Source organism: Hypomesus nipponensis, chromosome 13 (assembly GCF_054491055.1).
Source record: "Hypomesus nipponensis isolate SF chromosome 13, ASM5449105v1, whole genome shotgun sequence".
Classification (NCBI taxonomy): domain Eukaryota; kingdom Metazoa; phylum Chordata; class Actinopteri; order Osmeriformes; family Osmeridae; genus Hypomesus; species Hypomesus nipponensis.
Window position 1 is genome coordinate 1195775 of NC_140373.1, and position 18946 is coordinate 1214720.

General features: G+C 47.7%; 2 protein-coding genes across 2 annotated transcripts; both read left to right on the forward strand.

Moving 5' to 3' along the window:
• The first annotated feature begins 201 nt into the window (after positions 1 to 201).
• Positions 202 to 5652, forward strand: sfxn2 (sideroflexin 2). The gene is made up of 12 exons (XM_084669657.1): positions 202 to 322; positions 1181 to 1412; positions 2005 to 2175; positions 2328 to 2426; positions 3163 to 3238; positions 3320 to 3405; positions 3682 to 3742; positions 3962 to 4028; positions 4307 to 4356; positions 4610 to 4659; positions 4780 to 4827; positions 5002 to 5652. The coding sequence occupies exons 2-12, from the start codon at positions 1258 to 1260 to the stop codon at positions 5099 to 5101; spliced, it is 963 nt and encodes a 320-aa protein (XP_084525783.1). The 5' UTR covers positions 202 to 322; positions 1181 to 1257; the 3' UTR covers positions 5102 to 5652.
• A 177-nt stretch (positions 5653 to 5829) lies between these two features.
• Positions 5830 to 14249, forward strand: timp2a (TIMP metallopeptidase inhibitor 2a). Its single transcript, XM_084669673.1, has 5 exons — positions 5830 to 6304; positions 10388 to 10488; positions 10574 to 10682; positions 11319 to 11443; positions 11633 to 14249. The coding sequence occupies exons 1-5, from the start codon at positions 6175 to 6177 to the stop codon at positions 11828 to 11830; spliced, it is 663 nt and encodes a 220-aa protein (XP_084525799.1). The 5' UTR covers positions 5830 to 6174; the 3' UTR covers positions 11831 to 14249.
• Positions 14250 to 18946: the final 4697 nt, after the last annotated feature.

Consider the following 18946-nt stretch of genomic DNA (forward strand, 5'->3'; position numbering starts at 1 on the left):
ATATACACATATTTTATGTAGTAAAATAAAATACTTCAATGTTCAAATTATTCACAAACATATTGTATTACTGTCAATGTCTTAAAACACGAGTTATAAGGGCAATTGCAAGTAGGATGACCTTCTTGACATATTTTATTTTTTAATGTTTTATTTTATTATTCATATTTTCTTGAACACAGATGTCACCGGGTGGGATCTGTCCCAGGCTCTGATTGGAGAACAAGACGCCTCGTGCACCCTCCCCTGACTACACCAACCACATCACAGAAATCTCACTGGATTTCGTGACAGCTTTACAGTTGAGCCGTCAACGTTTTTGGTAACGTATATATTTTATTACTTAAAGATACATAAACAACATAGGATGTATTGATGCAGTCTAAATATTCCCCATCTGCAGCCGGCCGCTAAACTGAATTATTGTAACTTTGAAAACAAATTGCAGAAGTCTTGTCTCGATTACAGATTTGTTTTGCGTGAAACAAGATTTAAAAAGTTTTAATTTACAGTGTGCGGTGGGAGGTGGGTTGTATTCACAGGTAGCTATGTCGACACGACGAGAGCCGGATATATTAAAAGCATGTCTGACAAGAATTATAGCTATAATATAGCTATTAAAGATGTGTATAGCTAGTCCAAATTGGGTGATTTGAACACCAATGATTACAGTGAGTAGATCCAGTCTAACCCTACCCCCCTTCAAACGTTGCAGGCACCCTAGTCATACAGCATATCTACTCTCTCATGTCCTCTCTCCTGCTCCTTCCTCTCGCCCCCCCCTCCCCCTCCCTGTCTTTATTTACTCCCTCAGTTAAAGTAGGTCATGTTTGGCCCCTGCCTGTTCAAGGGTCCAGAGGCCTATGCGCCTCATTCTGCCCAGCAGGGTTCAAGGCCTGTGGCCGTCGCAGTGTAAACATCCAGCTGCTACAAACTCCATCCCCACTGCTGCTCTGGGGTCAGGGATTCTTGGAATAACAGAGAGGTTGAGGAAGGGGAGGAGAGGGGTTGAGGAGAGTCAAAAGTTTGAAAGCTAGGTTTTATTAGTGCCAAATTTAATTTCCATACTAAGCGAGTATCTGGATCATACAGAAGCAAGTGATGTTAGTATTTTTGCTGGATGTAAATCTGAGTTCACTAAGCCAGCCGCTGTGTGTGTGTGTTTCTGATGACTGAGCAGGCTGGCTTTGTAGAGAAGGACCAGGAAGTAGTCGCTCGCTCTGGGCCAGTTTATTCTGTGTGGGGTGGAGGGATACGATGGCTGTGAGTGGGTTTGACATCGATGCTCCTCGCTGGGATCAGTCCACCTTCACCGGCCGGCTGAAGCACTTCTTCACCATCACCGACTGGAGGACAGCTCTGCTCCCAGATGCTCGGCTGGATGAGGCCAAAGCACTGGTGGAGGGCTGCAGGTACACACACAGAGAGACACAAACACACACAAACACACACACACACAGTACGAAGTATAGAGTTTATGTCTTTAGCACTCATCAACGATGCAAACTTTTTTTTCAAAACTTTTTTCAAACGCAAAAAAGTTTCAAGTAGATTTTAATTGTATTCATTTAATTTTAATTTTATTAGATTAATTATTTTATTTTTTTCCAACTTTTCTAACCTTTTTTTTCAAAAATGTTTTTTCTAAACAGAAAACCTATAGCGTAAAGCAAAGAGCAGAGTACAATAGAGTACAGTAGAGTCCTCAAGCAAGCGAGCTGAAGGGGAAAGGGAAACTGAGTTCTCCAGAACTGTTTGCCAACTCCAGCAATGTTTGTTTAGCTCTTTAACCACATTTTCCTCACTGTGCAACCGTTGTTCATAGAATGAACCATAATGTCATTTTTTGAGCATGAGAACAGAAACACCGGGTGTAGTTTTTCGTTACAAAACCAAGACGTTTTCAACTGTGGTTAATAGTGAAGTTGGTTCATCGCTGCATCACTATTTGTTATAAGTATGGAGGTTGTCCTTTGCAAACAGGTTCTATGTGGTTCTCTGCAGGGCCGGTTCGGTTCCCCCCGGCACCACGGAGGAACAGCTTCACTACGCCAAGAAGCTGTACGATTCCGCGTTCCACCCAGACACCGGGGACCGCATGAACCTGATAGGACGCATGTCCTTCCAGGTCCCTGGGGGCATGGCCATCACAGGCTGCATGCTGCAGTTCTACAGGTATACACACACACTCATCGGATCACACATACGCCAACACATATTCTGTATATACACCCACAGACAAAGAATTGCAATGGTCTCTCTCTCTTTCTCTCCCTCTCTCTCTCTTTCTCTCTCTCTGTCTCTCTCCCTCTCTCTGCTCTCTCCAGGACAGTTCCTGCTGTGGTTTTCTGGCAGTGGGTCAACCAGTCCTTCAACGCTCTGGTCAACTACACCAACCGCAACGCAGCCTCTTCTATCAGCTCCAGGTAGACCCCACCCTACCTGCTCCAGGTAGACCCCACCCACCCTATCAGCCCCAGGTAGACCCCACCCTACCTGCTCCAGGTAGACCCCACACACCCTATCTGCTCCAGGTAGACCCCACCCACCCTATCAGCCCCAGGTAGACCCCACCCTACCTGCTCCAGGTAGACCCACCCACCCTATCTGCTCCAGGTAGACCCCACACCCACCCTATCTGCTCCAGGTAGACCCACCCACCCTATCTGCTCCAGGTAGACCCCACCCACCCTATCTGCTCCAGGTAGACCCACCCACCCTATCTGCTCCAGGTAGACCCACCCACCCTATCTGCTCCAGGTAGACCCCACACCCACCCTATCTGCTCCAGGTAGACCCCACCCACCCTATCTGCTCCAGGTAGACCCCACACCCACCCTATCTGCTCCAGGTAGACCCACCCACCCTATCTGCTCCAGGTAGACCCCACACCCACCCTATCTGCTCCAGGTAGACCCCACCCACCCTATCTGCTCCAGGTAGACCCCACCCTACCTGCTCCAGGTAGACCCCACCCACCCTATCTGCTCCAGGTAGACCCCACCCACCCTATCTGCTCCAGGTAGACCCCACACCCACCCTATCTGCTCCAGGTAGACCCCACACATGTCTCCTCCAGGCTCCTACTCTGAGACTAGCCTCCAGCCCTGGTCTGGACAGGTCTCTTCTACTCTAACCTTCACCCATCACCATGTGTCCCAGGCAGATTGGAGTGGCCTACTTCTCAGCTACGAGTACTGCTCTGGCTACTGCAGTGGGGCTTAATCTCTACACAAAGGTACAGTAATACACACACACACAGTGCTATGGACGTTAGTTTCCATTCTACTTCCTGTGTTATCCCCTCCCTTTCCTGCAGAAAGCTCCTCCCCTTGTGGCGCGCTGGGTTCCGTTCGTGGCAGTGGCGTCCTCTAACTGTGTCAACATCCCCATGATGAGGCAGCAGTGAGTCACTACAACACTAAACCATCACCTCAAGATCATCCAATAGTCACCAGCATACTAACCCACACATGAAAAAAGTGGCTAGCATACTAACCCACACTTGAGGTAAGTTGCTTGCATACTAACCTCAACATCATCCAACAGTCACTAGCAAACCAACCCATCACCTCCACCAGCAGTGAGTCAACTGTTAACCAGACTCCTTGAGGTTCAGTCACCAACACTGTGTTCACACCAATCACACACAATCATCTCATCTCCTCGATTTCTCCTCAGGGAGCTCCTGAACGGCGTGGCTGTGACAGATGAGAGCGGTGCCAGGCTGGGCCAGTCCAAGGTAGGCCCGGGGATCCGATGACCGGCCGGATCAGCTGTCACGGTCGACCACATCGCAGCTACGGCGACGTTGTCGAGGCGATAACCGTGTTTGTTTCTAGAGACCAGTCATGGGGATGGGATCTGTGTGTTGTTTCTCCTGTAGAGAATATCTCTGTTCTCTCTCTGTCTCGTGGAGAGACCCGTTATAGTGTTATGGTCTGTGTTTGCTCTCTTATAGAAGGCAGCCGTAAAGGGCATCACACAGGTGGTCATTTCCAGGGTTACCATGGCAGCGCCGGGCATGAGTAAGTGTCATGGAGGGGTGGGGCCAGAACTGTAGCTAACTTCCTGGTCCTATACTAGGTCGAATGTCACATTCATATTTCACTGCTGGTCCTTGATCTTACACTGTACTTTTCATATGTGCTATTTCAGCGTCTGCTTAATGAATAAAATGTAAATTATATTGATCGTAGCTCCAACCACATGTTATTAACGATATCATAGTTACTCATTTAAATCCATCATGAAGGTCCAACATTTGATTTCTCACCTTCCTTCATACCCCACTCTCCTCCTCTAGTCATCCTCCCCATCATCATGCAGAGACTTGAGAAACATCCCTTTATGCAGGTGAGTTGAGTGTTTTTTTGTTGATTTGTTAGTACCTGAGCGACTGCTTTCTTAATCTCAACACCTCTGAGAAGCTAGCTGAGGTCAGTAGCTCTGTATCCTCTGAGAAGCTAGCGGAGGTCAGTAGCTCTGTACCCTCTGAGAAGCTAGCGGAGGTCAGTAGCTCTGTACCCTCTGAGAAGCTAGCGGAGGTCAGTAGCAGGCTAGTGATGCCAGCTGGTGTTGACTTCAAGCCTGTCTTCTGTCTTCACAGAGGATCACGTTTCTCCACGGGCCCCTACAAGTGATGATGGTTGGAGTTTTGTAAGTTGTTCATTCTTACATCGTCTGCCTGGCCCACACACACACACACACACACACACACACACACACACACACACACACACACACGCTGTAACGATCCATTCCTGTTTTGTTTTGCAGTCTGGTGTTCATGGTGCCAGCTGCCTGCTCCGTGTTTCCTCAGACATGGTAACCAGGCCGTAACCAGGCTCCTATCACTGCATCTCACCAGCCACTACCTGTGTGTGTGTGTGTGTGCGAGAGTGTGTGCGAGAGTGTGTGCGCATGTGTTTTACTCACTACACAACTCCATGGCTGAATCTTGACAGGCTGTGCGCATGTGTTCTTGTGTCTGTTGCACAGCTCCATGGCTGTGTCCAAACTGGAACCGGAGCTGAGAGACTCCATCTTGCGTCGCTATGGAGACAGTGTTCAGTATGTCTACTTCAATAAGGGCCTCTGAAGACCTCCACATCAGCTCCATATCCCTGGAGACAAGGAGATACTCTGATATTATCTTTACACACGTTTACGCATTTAGCAGATGCTTGTATCCACAGCGTCTGACACACACTGAGTCTATGAGGTTTAACTTCAACACTACTGTTGATGAATCTGACAGGCTGGTGAGAGAAACTACAAAGTGTTTATTTTGATTAATTTCATTTTGAACCGCTGTCTTGTGTCAAATGCACTCAGAGAGCTGTTTCATCTTTGAAAGAGACTTGAGCAGGTTTGTCAGATGTCCAGGTCTACTGGACATCTGCCTTCAACTGAATATTAAAATGTGTCAGTCTGTAGCCCGGTTTTGTCTGGTATGGTACATGAGACCCGATACCGATTGTTCACCACTGTTTGTTATCCGGAGGAAGATGGGGAGTCACTGCCTTCTAGCGGGCAGATAGGGAAACGACCCTTTGCTACCTTGACGGAAATTCTCCAAAAGCAAATAACCATGACTGTCAGAATTAACTTGAATGGTGATAGCGGACAAAATAAAGTCATGCAAACTGAGTTATGGCTTTTGTGAGTACGCTGTTATGACAGGGGGTGGAGTTTTAATGTATATTTATAAGCTTTATGGGTTTAAAGAAGATATTAAATAAGATGTCAATACTGAGAAGACGAGGAGAAGTTCTCAGTTGCGATCGAGCGCCTTCCGCTGGCGAAACCGTTACCCAGAGGAGGAGTCAGAAAGCTTATAAAAGTGACTGTACCAAGAAACACAAATATTCTCGAAAGAGAGAGAAGAAGATAAATGGGGGGCCACGAGACACAATAAATGTTCTAAATCTTACTGTCGTATCGGCTACATAACGGTGGATTTTCATTGGCCAACGTGACTCCACTGCTTCTCCACACGGGATTCTTGACCGCGACCTTCCGTTATTGTTGTCAAAGCTAGGTCTCGAGTAGCTTAACGGAGAAACGATTTTGCTGGATTTATTCTACGCACGCCACAGCTCTCGGTGTAGTCCATCGATAGGGCTACTTTGATAACACCTGTAAAACAGAGGTTTGGCAGCTTACGTGAAAATGACGTTTTCCGTTAACGGTGTCCTGTGCACGCTTGCAGTATTGATCCTTTGGCGAGCGGAGGAAATAGCCGAAGCTTGCAGCTGTGCGCCCGTTCACCCGCAACAGGCGTTCTGCAACGCGGACATAGGTAAGTAGCCGAAACGGCACGAACCACTACACACCACCCTCGCCTACTGTTGTTGTTATGAATGATGCACCACAGCGGATGCAGATGTTTGTTTTTACGATGTAGCCTATCCGACGGTAGACGTCCGTTATTGTTATACGCGGCAATACGCCGCATCATTCTGTAGGGGAGTGGCTGGTGTTTTGACCAGGGTGCGACCGCGCACATTGGCTTCAGGTGGAGCAGAAATGCGATGATTAAACAGCTTATATAGCACAGAGGAATGCACGTAATTCTCATGTTCAACACAGGAGCTGCGCAGTTGACGACAGATAGTGGATTAGGGAATGTGTGTATCTCAGTGGCATATCATTTGCCTAGACAAGAGATCGCATGATCAAATACATCCCCGTCGTCTTGGATAAAAGCGTCTGCTAAGTGAATATATGTAATGGAACAGGTAAAGACACGTATGGCACTAAAATGACAACAGAGTCTGTTTAGTGTGTGGCGAGGAGGATGGATCCAGCCCGGTGGTAGTGTGTCAAGGAAGTTAGCCCCAACACCTAGCTCCTCTCCTGGAAGCTAGCCTGCTAAATGTGAGGGAATGTTGCTGATGCCTACACTTCATAAACCAACAGCTGCTACCACCAGCCCTCCTCTCTCTCTCTGTCTCTCTTTCTGTCTTCTTGTGTCACTCTCTTTGTCTCTCTCCCACTCTCTCTCACGATGTCTCTCTCCCCCTCTCTCTCCTCTCAGGGGTAGTGTACAGGGAGGAATGGCAGGAATGTTGCTGGGGTTTTCCCGCTCCACTTTTGCATTGACAAATGCAGCAACACACACACTTACACACACACTTACACACCCTCACACAGACACACACACGCAGAATAATGCAAAGTGCACACACACACACACAGCATGGGGATGGGTGTAGCTCAGTTTTAGAGCATGGGGATGGGTATAGCTCAGTGGTAGAACATGGGGATGGGTATAGCTCAGTGGTAGAGCATGGGGATGGGTATAGCTCAGTGGTAGAACATGGGGATGGGTATAGCTCAGTGGTAGAACATGGGGATGGGTATAGCTCAGTGGTATAACTCAGTGGTAGAGCATGGGGATGGGTATAGCTCAGTGGTAGAACATGGGGATGGGTATAGCTCAGTGGTAGAACATGGGGATGGGTATAGCTCAGTGGTAGAACATGGGGATGGGTATAGCTCAGTGGTAGAACATGGGGATGGGTATAGCTCAGTGGTATAACATGGGGATGGGTATAGCTCAGTGGTAGAGCATGGGGATGGGTATAGCTCAGTGGTAGAACATGGGGATGGGTATAGCTCAGTGGTAGAACATGGGGATGGGTGTAGCTCAGTGGTATAGCATGGGGATGGGTGTAGCTCAGTGGTAGAACATGGGGATGGGTATAGCTCAGTGGTAGAACATGGGGACGGGTGTAGCTCAGTGGTATAGCATGGGGATGGGTGTAGCTCAGTGGTAGAACATGGGGATGGGTGTAGCTCAGTGGTAGAACATGGGGATGGGTGTAGCTCAGTGGTATAGCATGGGGATGGGTGTAGCTCAGTGGTAGAACATGGGGATGGGTATAGCTCAGTGGTATAGCATGGGGATGGGTATAGCTCAGTGGTAGAACATGGGGATGGGTATAGCTCAGTGGTAGAACATGGGGATGGGTGTAGCTCAGTGGTAGAACATGGGGATGGGTATAGCTCAGTGGTACAGCATGGGGATGGGTATAGCTCAGTGGTAGAACATGGGGATGGGTATAGCTCAGTGGTAGAACATGGGGATGGGTGTAGCTCAGTGGTAGAACATGGGGATGGGTATAGCTCAGTGGTAGAACATGGGGATGGGTATAGCTCAGTGGTAGAACATGGGGATGGGTATAGCTCAGTGGTAGAACATGGGGATGGGTATAGCTCAGTGGTAGAACATGGGGATGGGTATAGCTCAGTGGTAGAGCATGGGGATGGGCATAGCTCAGTGGTAGAACATGGGGATGGGTATAGCTCAGTGGTAGAACATGGGGATGGGTATAGCTCAGTGGTAGAACATGGGGATGGGTATAGCTCAGTGGTAGAACATGGGGATGGGTGTAGCTCAGTGGTAGAACATGGGGATGGGTATAGCTCAGTGGTAGAACATGGGGATGGGTATAGCTCAGTGGTAGAACATGGGGATGGGTATAGCTCAGTGGTAGAACATGGGGATGGGTATAGCTCAGTGGTAGAACATGGGGATGGGTATAGCTCAGTGGTAGAGCATGGGGATGGGCATAGCTCAGTGGTAGAACATGGGGATGGGTATAGCTCAGTGGTAGAACATGGGGATGGGTATAGCTCAGTGGTAGAACATGGGGATGGGTATAGCTCAGTGGTAGAACATGGGGATGGGTATAGCTCAGTGGTAGAACATGGGGATGGGTATAGCTCAGTGGTAGAACATGGGGATGGGTGTAGCTCAGTGGTAGAACATGGGGATGGGTATAGCTCAGTGGTAGAACATGGGGATGGGTATAGCTCAGTGGTAGAACATGGGGATGGGTATAGCTCAGTGGTAGAACATGGGGATGGGTATAGCTCAGTGGTAGAACATGGGGATGGGTATAGCTCAGTGGTAGAACATGGGGATGGGTATAGCTCAGTGGTAGAACATGGGGATGGGTATAGCTCAGTGGTAGAACATGGGGATGGGTGTAGCTCAGTGGTAGAACATGGGGATGGGTGTAGCTCAGTGGTAGAGCATGGGGATGGGTATAGCTCAGTGGTAGAGCATGGGGATGGGTATAGCTCAGTGGTAGAACATGGGGATGGGTATAGCTCAGTGGTAGAACATGGGGATGGGTATAGCTCAGTGGTAGAACATGGGGATGGGTATAGCAGGGGAACAGAACAGTCTGTGTGTCTTGCAGCCCACACCTCCACTCACAGTGGAGTGAGATACGTGCTCCCGAGTGTGTGTGAGCCTCCTACACACACACACACACACACACACACACACACACACACACACACACCACCCGGCTGCCTCAAGAAGACACACCAGCATGGGCTCATGCACTGTTTACGGTGGTAAACACACACTCACGTATACTTTACTCACCAAAGAGTTAGATAAACACACACACTTAACATAAAAACACATACACACAGACAAGTACACACATGTATACTGTGGTACATCACACACCAGAGGGATAATGTCACGGGCCAAGCCTAAAAGGTAAATACAGACATGTACACACACACACACACACCAGTTGTTCGTCTGTCAGTGACGGGCACAGGGGACTCCCCAGCTTTGTCCTGCCCAGACACACCACCTTGAGCCAGGGCACTGGAACAGCAGACTCACCTCCCCCCACCAGCACCACTAACAACCCTCACACACGTGCACTCAGAGCCAGCCCTGTGCTACAGGAGTAATGGTGAGCTGTAGACTGTTGAGGGGGTTTTAACGAGGGCCGTCTGGGGGTATAAACCTAAGTTGCCGGGAGGGAGGGATGGAGAGGGAGGTAAAGGGGGAATGGGGGAGTGGAGAGAGTGTTCAGTCCCAGTCAGACAGCGTACAGCCATCTACAGATGTTAACTCATGGAGCTATGAACTCTGTGTGTGTATGGTTTTAATGATTGCATATTTGTGTGTATATATGCATGTGTCTGAGTGTACGGATTTCCACATTTCTTTCCGGGTATTTTACGTTCTTGTGTATTGCTCATATTTTCCATTTCCTTTGCATTGCTAAAGCATGATGTAGTCAGTCAAACCATTAAAACACACAGACCTCACATGCAATCCACACACACACACGTGCACATACACACATGTGCACATACACACACGTGCACACACACACACGTGCACATACACACACGTGCACACACACACACACGTGCACACACACAGGCTCATGCACATCACCCTTCAGCGTGTCTCCTGGCCTGTATCCAGATCCTGTTGTTCCTGAGAGGAACCCAGGGTGGTCTGCTTGAGGATGATGACACATGTTACCTGGACCAGTCTGCGCTGACAGACACACAGACACTAGCTTGTCTGTTCTCACGCTGTCTGTGTTTGTGTCAGTTATCCGAGCCAAAGTGGTGGGAGAGAAGGAGGTGGACACTGGGAATGACATCTATGGAAACCCCATCAAGAGGATCCAGTATGAGGTCAAACAGATCAAGGTGAGGCTCCTCACTTAACCTCTGACCCCTAACCTTTCACCCAGACATCCTTCCCCTCTGACCCCTGACCCTGGTTGTGTTGCAGATGTTCAAGGGCCCTGACCAGGATGTGGAGTCTGTGTTCACCGCGCCAGTGTCTGCCATCTGCGGTGTCACCCTGGACACCAGCGGCAAGAAGGAGTACCTGATCTCAGGTCAGTCTTTTTTCACACACACACACACACACACACACACACACACACACACACACACACACACACACACACACACACACACACACACACACACACACACACACACACACACACACACACTCACAGGAGAGCAGACAGGCAGACACACACCCTCCTCAGACAGGTCTTAAATGACTCACTGCTCTGCAGACTCCAGGATAAGCTTTAACATGCTGAGGTCTGCCTCAAGGTACTGTCCCCTGCTCTGGAGGCTGGGGGAGAGGGAGGCTGGAGGAGAGGGAGGCTGGAGGAGAGGGAGGCTAGGGGAGAGGGAGGCTAGGGGAGAGGGAGGCTGGAGGAGAGGGAGGCTGGAGGAGAGGGAGGCTGGAGGAGAGGGAGGCTGAGGGAGAGGGAGGCTAGGGGAGAGGGAGGCTGGAGGAGAGGGAGGCTGGAGGAGAGGGAGGCTGGAGGAGAGGGAGGCTGAGGGAGAGGGAGGCTGGAGGAGAGGGAGGCTGGAGGAGAGGGAGGCTGGAGGAGAGGGAGACTAGGGGAGAGGGAGGGAGGAATGTGTGGGTATATACATGTGTGTGTGTGTGTATGTAAATGTGTGTCTGAAGGGTGTGTACCCCCCCCCCCCTCTCTCTGTGGGCGCTGCAGGGAAGGCGGAGGCAGGCGGCAGCATGCACGTGACGCTGTGTGATTACATCATGCCCTGGGACGCCATGAGCCCCACCCAGAAGAAGAGCCTGAGCCAGAGATACCAGATGGGTTGCGACTGCAAGGTGGGGAGGGAGGGTGTGACTGTGAGGAGGGGGGAGGGGGAAAGGAGGAAGGGATGGAGGTTAGGGTGGGAGAAATATGCCTTGCATGTTTGCGTTGATATCTTTAGTAACATGATTTGTGACACGGTATGTCTTGTGTGTATGTGTATTTGTGTGTAAATGTATGTATGTGTGTGTGTGTGTGTGCAGATTGTGCGCTGCCCCTCCCTGCCCTGTGAGATCTCGTCCCCTGAGGAGTGTCTCTGGACGGACATGATGATTGAGAAGCAGGTGTACGGTCGCCAGGCCAACCACTACGCCTGTGTGAAGAGGGCCGACGCTTCCTGTTCCTGGTACCGCGGCGTGGCTCCACCCAAGAAGGAGTTCCTGGATGTGGAGGACCCCTAGTTACTTCCTGTCAACCCCTTGCTCGGCTGCCCTCCTCACAGCCTGATGAAAACTAAAAAAAATATCTTTACAACATTCCATGAAATTTTAGGGGAGAATGTATAGTATATGTATCTGAATTGGCAAAGATACAAGCATAAAACAATGAGAGAAAGCCAGTGTGACAACATGAGATAAATCGTTGCTGGTCAGAGGACAATTTCAAGCCACTGCCTGTGTTTTTGTAGCGTTAGATTTAGCAACATAGTGCCGTGTACTCATAGTCCTTCCCTGGACCGGGGCTTCTGGGACTCCACCAGTGCTTAAGGTGGAACTAAACTCACCAGGTTCAGCCTGATCCCGCCCCTTCGTCCTTCATGAATATTCCTTTTGGGGCTTCGTCCAACACTTCCAGTGAGGAGTGAGCCTGTCCATCCCCCTGCTCCAGAGCTCGTCCACAGGCTCTCATAAGTCACACATTTCTTCAAAAGGTTTTGACCGCTAGGGGCAATAAGAGCCAGGATTGACCATTTAAATGATTTGGAAATACAATTAATTGTAATCAGGATTGAGGAGTTGAACCATGTGTGAAGATCAACCATAAAGGTTTAACTCAAAAAAGAGGGTTTTGAGTTTTAGGTTCACATTAAACCAAACTAGGATCTTTCCTGTCTGTAATCAGCCAAAGAGGAGGGTGTTAGGGATTGTTCTCTGACTGTGTATACGGATATAGTCATGATGAGATACATAGACTGGTCAAGTGATGATGTCACTTCCTCCTGAGGCTGGCGTCAGGAGGACTGGGTCCTCGAGGAGAGATCACTTATGAGATCACTTCCTGAGCTCACTTCCTGCCCCTTGATATCACTTCCTGCCCCACAAAGCTCTTAAGTCCTCCACTACCCCTGACAGCCCTTCTCTAGGTAGGGTCAGTGTTCTTCCACACTGGGTTTGAGTCCAAAGCCAAATTCCAAGTTGCCTTTTGTTGTGATTGTCTCCTTCAAATGAACCAAAAGGGAAAGAGATACAATTGAATCTCGCTTTTTCATAATCATGCTGCTTGGACCAATCATATTCATCGCAAGGCCTGACTTCCTAGATAGTCATAATAAATATGTTTTGTTATGGTGAACGTTTCTAAAAGCTTTTTTTCATGTAGTCTTACCTGAGGAGCCAAAGCATCAGAGTTGAAAAGTGAAATGAGCAGAGTGGCTGGAGGTCACAGCTTGGTTAGGTTTGACCTTTCACCTTTGACCTTCCAGATGTCTCACTGGACCAGTCTATGCTGTGTGAAAGTGAAGATGAGTCTGCCATATGTGATCCTGCACACGGTGTTACCAAACACCTTTCCACCATGCCCTATAATGCCCCACGCACATGCTGTGTCCCTGCTTGGCTCACCCCAATCTGCTTTTATCCTCCCCCTCCCTCCGCTCCTTTCCCTCTAGAAATGTAGCTGTACAGTACTTTTGCATATACTTATGTTTTTGGTTTAATTATTACTATTATTTACTTCATTAGAACTAGATTTGCACTTTTTGGGGGAGATAAAAATTGAGTCTGAATGGATGTGATTATCTGTGATGTTTATTAGTTAAGCTTTTCACTAGAGACCAGTCCCCTAAAGACCAGGAGGAGAAATACTTAGCAGTCATTGGATAATTTTAACTGTTAATTAGCATATTTTGATATTGAGTTATTGCTACCATTTTCATTTCCTGTTGTAATGACATAGCAGTTTTACCAGAAAAGGTCATATCTTATTAGATACTGTATCTTAAGGTAAATATTTTGATGGCTATTTAGCAAAGGGGACTGTATTTACAAATGTCATAACATGTTGGAAGATGCCTAAACAGAAGTCCTGTCTAAAAAATAAAACATTGATAGTTTGTGTGTAACTTAAGGTTTAATAGACATTCTGCTTTTCAGCTTTTTCACCTGTTGATCCTTGTGCACATGATGGTATAACTATCCCAATTCCAAATCTGACCGGCAGTAACCTGAATCAAAATCTAAAGACCCTTCGTGTGACTAAAAATTAAACCAGAGGGACGTTTACAGTGTTATTTTGGACACTGTGAGATACTTACATATGTGGCTTATCTTAGAAATAAACTCTTTCCATAGCTTTCTGTAGATTTCTATTGTTGTAATCAGTGTTGTAATTGTTGTCTGATTTCTACATGAGTTTTCTCCTGTCTGTGTTGCTTTACTGTGCTTGTTAAGGCCTCTTTTGCGCCAAAGATATGTGGGAGGGTGAGAAAGAAAGAAGGAGAGAAAGAAAGAAAGGCGGGTGAGACAAGGAAAGGTTGTAGAGCAGAAAGTGACGAGTACTAGGAGATGTGCTGATGCATGTATTGTATTGATACTTTGTGTAAGTCCACAACACGGACTAAATATACAGTATTATCAAATAAAACCAAATTTGAGAGATCTATTTCACGTCTCCCTTCATTTATGGGCTGTACCGTAGAGGGCAGAGGCTGCAGAGAGAGATGGTGTGTGTCTGTGTGTGTGTGTGTGTCGGACAGAATGCACTTTAATGGATGTGGTGATTGACTCCACTAGGAAACTATGTGAGAAATGTTCAGAGTGAGTCCAGAGCGAGTGGTTTTCTCATTTCTCTACTTTCACTGCTAAGCCAGACAGGACAAGATGCTGCACTGTCCACTTCTGTCTTGGTAAAAGACACACTGTTATTTCACGGTAGATTAGATGTTGAATAGAGACACTGTTATTTCACGGTAGATTATTGATGTTTAAGGAAATGTTATGCCAAGAACGTGACAGCCATAACTTGTCATTGTGATTAGTGATGGACTTCAGCTGACATTTGATGAACATCCCCCTCTACGCATTTCCATAGGTGTCATACTAGTTTAATTCATCATCAGTTTTATTCGTCAATAAAATACGTGCTCTGTGTGCTGAATCCTGTGTTCCTGAACATACTGTTTCTCTGTCACTCCCTCAATTCAACTTATGAACTCTTGGCTGTTGTAATGACACACCCACACACACACACACTTACTCACACACAAACACATAATTACCCACGCGCACACACATGCATGACAAAATTAAGACGCACACACGCAGAAACTCATTATTCTCCAACTTCACATGCGCTTTGAATTTGTGTTGGTTTTACAGCGCCATCTAGTGGCAAATGTAACCACTGCACGCCTTGCAAGCCTGTTCCTGAACAGAACACTTTCTTTAGTCTTCCTGGTTTAAGACTCGCACGATTCTCACAGATGCTGTTCCGATGTCTGAACATAACATATTATTGATGATGATTCCAGGATTGTTCGTAAGGGTCAGTTAGTGGAAGACAACTGCATCCTGTAGTGGGAGCGGCACATAATGTATATCATCCGCAAACACTTGACCTATCTAAGCATGAAATATTTAAATACATATATGCGCTTTGTCCCCCTTTAGGTGCTCGGAGAGAAACAGAAAGTCGTTGTTCCTCATGCTGACTAGTGTTCCCTTTTCAGATGCCTGTTGGCATGAGAAACAGGCTGACTTTGGGAGGGATGGAGGGAGCGTGGGGGGCAATGACAATGTGCTCTGGAGCACGAGCAGTATTTCTTTATCATACAGGAAGGAGAGAGAGAGACAGAGGAAAAGGGAAGGATTGGCATGATATAATTTCTAAATTTCGTTGAGAGCGATCCTTAAACTTGAATCAGAGTGCTACTTCAGTACGTGTGTGTTCGCGTATGTCAGTTCTGCGTGATTTTCCTTTGGATTCAGACAGAACGAACATCACGCTGTCTAAGTTGTTGTTTTTAAAACCGATCCAAGTCCTCGCTGCTCTCTTCCACCAAGGATCAGCTCTAAACATGACTGAACGAGTTAGGCTGCAAGGACGACTTAATTCCCCAGGCTATTGTTTTGCTGTGCTGAGAAACAGACAGAAAAGGGAACACACACACACATTACATAGCCAACCACACACACAACCAGCCATACACACACAACCACACGCACACACAACCACACAAACTTGCCATGTGTCTTGAGCCTCTGGTTCACATGTAGACAAAGCAGAGAGAGCACTGAAATAGAGGGAAAAGGCCAAGGCCAGTTCATTCAGTCTGTGTGTGTTTCTGTATATGTGTGTGTAAATGTGTGTGTGTGTTCTGCTCTTAACTAATTTATGCATTCACTCTCACACATCTCACACATGTGAGACGTCAATACAAAACTGACAGTCCCGTAGTTGTCTCAGTGTCTCAATATGAACTGGGATTTCTCATTGAACAGTGATAGAGAATAAATGAACAACCATCTAAAAGCACAATAGCTGTTCACTGACTTTCCTCTAAAATGTTGTTGCCAAGCAGTTTGAAAGGAAAAGTTCAGTATGCAGCGATCTGATTGGTTAACAATAAAGTTAGGGTGCCATCAAGCAGAGATTGGATTGGGTACCTTATAAGGGCCAAGGGCAGTTGAGAGTATTTGAGGTCACAGTGCTCTGAAGAGAGCAGTCACAGAGGCACTACACTGGAGAGCACAGAAATAATAACTGTGATGTGGAGAGAAGAGGAGGGGAGAAGGGGAGGAAGGGAGGGAGGGAGGGAGGGAGGGAGGGAGGGAGGGAGGGAGGGAGGGAGGGAGGGAGGGAGGGAGGGAGGGAGGGAGGGAGGGAGGGAGGGAGGGAGGGAGGGAGGGAGGGAGGGAGGGAGGGAGGGAGGGAGGTAGAGAAAGAGAAAGAAATGTAGGGAGAGAAGGTTGGGGAGGGTAGAGAGAGAGAGATGGGGAAGACAGGGTAGAGAGAGAGAGAAAGGGAGAGTTGGAGAGGAGACAGAATGGTCCTCAGCAGGGTGTGTTATATGTCCTTGTGATGGTATGTGTGTTTAAGGATGTGTATATATAGCTGTTGGGTGTGTGTGTGTGTGTGTGTGTTCAGTAGCTATGACATGAATGTCCAGCTTGGCTGTGCTCTGACTAAACTGGGTACTCTGATGTTGTTGCGTAGGTTGGAAACAGGAGGCGCCTTTATGAGTGTGTGTGTGTGTGTGTGTAAGAAATCACTTCCAATTATACCTTAGCAACTGTTCAAAGAGAGAGAGAAAGCGCTAGCGACAGGGAGAGAAAGTGAGAAAGTGAGAGAAATAAATAGAAAAGAGGAAGAGAAAAATATAGAGAAAGGGAGATTATGTTGAAAGAATGGAGGAGGAGGGTCAAGTGACTGAATGAGAGGGTAAAGAGAGAAAGAGATGTAGAGTGAGGGAGAGAGGGAGAGAGAGAGGAGGGGAGCACATTTAGTTGAGTCAGTCGGTGTGTGGAGGCAGATGAGAGGAGCACACCGGAGATACCGTAGTATTGTAGAGGATCTGTCAGAGCTGGGATCTAGTGGAGCTGTGATCTACTGGAGCTGTGGGATCTAGCAGAGCTGTGGGATCTACTGGAGCTGTGATCTACTGGAGCTGTGGGATCTAGCGGAGCTGTGGGATCTAGCAGAGCTGTGGGATCTACTGGAGCTGTGATCTACTGGAGCTGTGGGATCTAGCAGAGCTGTGGGATCTACTGGAGCTGTGATCTACTGGAGCTGTGGGATCTAGCGGAGCTGTGGGATCTAGCAGAGCTGTGGGATCTAGCGGAGCTGTGGGATCTAGTGGAGCTGTGGGATCTAGTGGAGCTTCCAGTAGAGGTTCTAGCAGAACTGTCAGATCTAGTAGAGCAGCAGGATCTAAAGGATCTAGCTGTAGGGTCTTCAGAACTGTAGGGTCTAGCAGCGCGGTGGCATGAAGTAGAACTGTGGGGTCCAGTAGAAGATCTAGCAGAGCTGGGACTCGGACCTGGTCTGGGGGATACTAGGTGTGGGTGTTTGTTGCTTTGACTGCAGCTGGAGAGAAGAAGAGAAAGAAACGTGAAGGTCACGTGACACACGCTGACACTGCTGTGGAACTCCTTCATCTTTGAATTCCTGAATTCTTTCACTCCATCTCTCTCTCACACACACATTCATACACCCTCTCTCTCTTACACTCACACACCCTCTCTCTCTTACATTCACACACCCTCTCTCTCTCACACACACACCCTCTCTCTCACACACACACACCCTCTCTCTCTCTCACACACACACCTTCTCAAAGTGCCAAGATGGGGACGGTAAGTGAGCTGTGTGCCTCCAGTTTCCAGGCGTTCCTCTGTCCATCAGTGAGACCAGCAGGCACCACAGGTGAGTGCATCCACCTCTGACCTTGTCCCTTCTTACCTGCAAACCTTATAGTCACCTTCTTACTTCAGTCACTTTATAACCTGCTAGTAGACATTATCCGACACTCATCGAACATTTTACAGTGTTATGTCATTTGTGTAGCGTGTCTTGAGGCAAATGGCCCTGTGTGGATTAGAACAAGGAGAGACTGACTCAAAGTGCTGCCAGGATTCCGTTGCCGTGGTGATTTTTTGTGCCCATGAAACTCAAAGGCTAGACTCAGTAGGTTCTATGGTGTCTGAGTGTGTGTGTGTCAGTGTGTGAGGGTTTATGAGTCTGTGTGTGTCTGAGTGTATGTGTTTGAGTCAGTGTGTCTGTGTATGTGTGTGTGTGTTTGTCAGTGTGTTTGTATGAACGTGTGCAGGGGCGTATCTAGGTTCCCACTTATGGGGGGGCTAAGACATTATTTTTTCTGTGACCCAAAACTAGGGGGTTCTGGGTGCATGTTCCCCCCAGAAGAAATTTTTGAAAATATAATTTTAAATAGTGTCTTCTAGTGGGGTTTGAGGAAGAGAAATGAACACATTTAGATTTAAAATATGAAAAAAAACTGAAACTTAGATACACCCATGAGTGTGTGTGAATTCTAAGCACACTACAGCCTGTATGTTTGTGTGTGTGTATGTGTGTATGTTTAAAGTGTGCACCTTCTTGCCAAAGTAAATTCCTTGTTTGTGCAAACATTCATGGTGAATAAAATCCCTTCTGATTCAAATTCTGATGTGTGTTGATACACTCTCCATGCTGCTTGACATTTCTGTCGAAAAAGGAGTGAAGGAGTGATACAACATGTGTTAGTGTGTGTCCGTGTGTGTGTGTGTGTGTGTGTGGGAGAGAGAGAAGGCCTGCTCAGGGTATGTGTGGGCTTGAAACAAGTGGACTGACACGACTCTCCC

What these genes read in the sequence shown, in the direction of transcription:
- sfxn2 (XM_084669657.1), top strand. Translation starts at nt 1,258, where the DNA reads ATGGCTGTGAGTGGGTTTGACATCGATGCTCCTCGCTGGGATCAGTCC. An exon ending in GCACTGGTGGAGGGCTGCAG is followed by an intron (nt 1,413 to 2,004) that starts GTACACACACAG and finishes GGTTCTCTGCAG; the next exon opens with GGCCGGTTCGGTTCCCCCCG. An exon ending in GGCTTAATCTCTACACAAAG is followed by an intron (nt 3,239 to 3,319) that starts GTACAGTAATAC and finishes CCTTTCCTGCAG; the next exon opens with AAAGCTCCTCCCCTTGTGGC.
- timp2a (XM_084669673.1), top strand. Translation starts at nt 6,175, where the DNA reads ATGACGTTTTCCGTTAACGGTGTCCTGTGCACGCTTGCAGTATTGATC. An exon ending in GTTCTGCAACGCGGACATAG is followed by an intron (nt 6,305 to 10,387) that starts GTAAGTAGCCGA and finishes TGTTTGTGTCAG; the next exon opens with TTATCCGAGCCAAAGTGGTG. An exon ending in AGATGGGTTGCGACTGCAAG is followed by an intron (nt 11,444 to 11,632) that starts GTGGGGAGGGAG and finishes GTGTGTGTGCAG; the next exon opens with ATTGTGCGCTGCCCCTCCCT.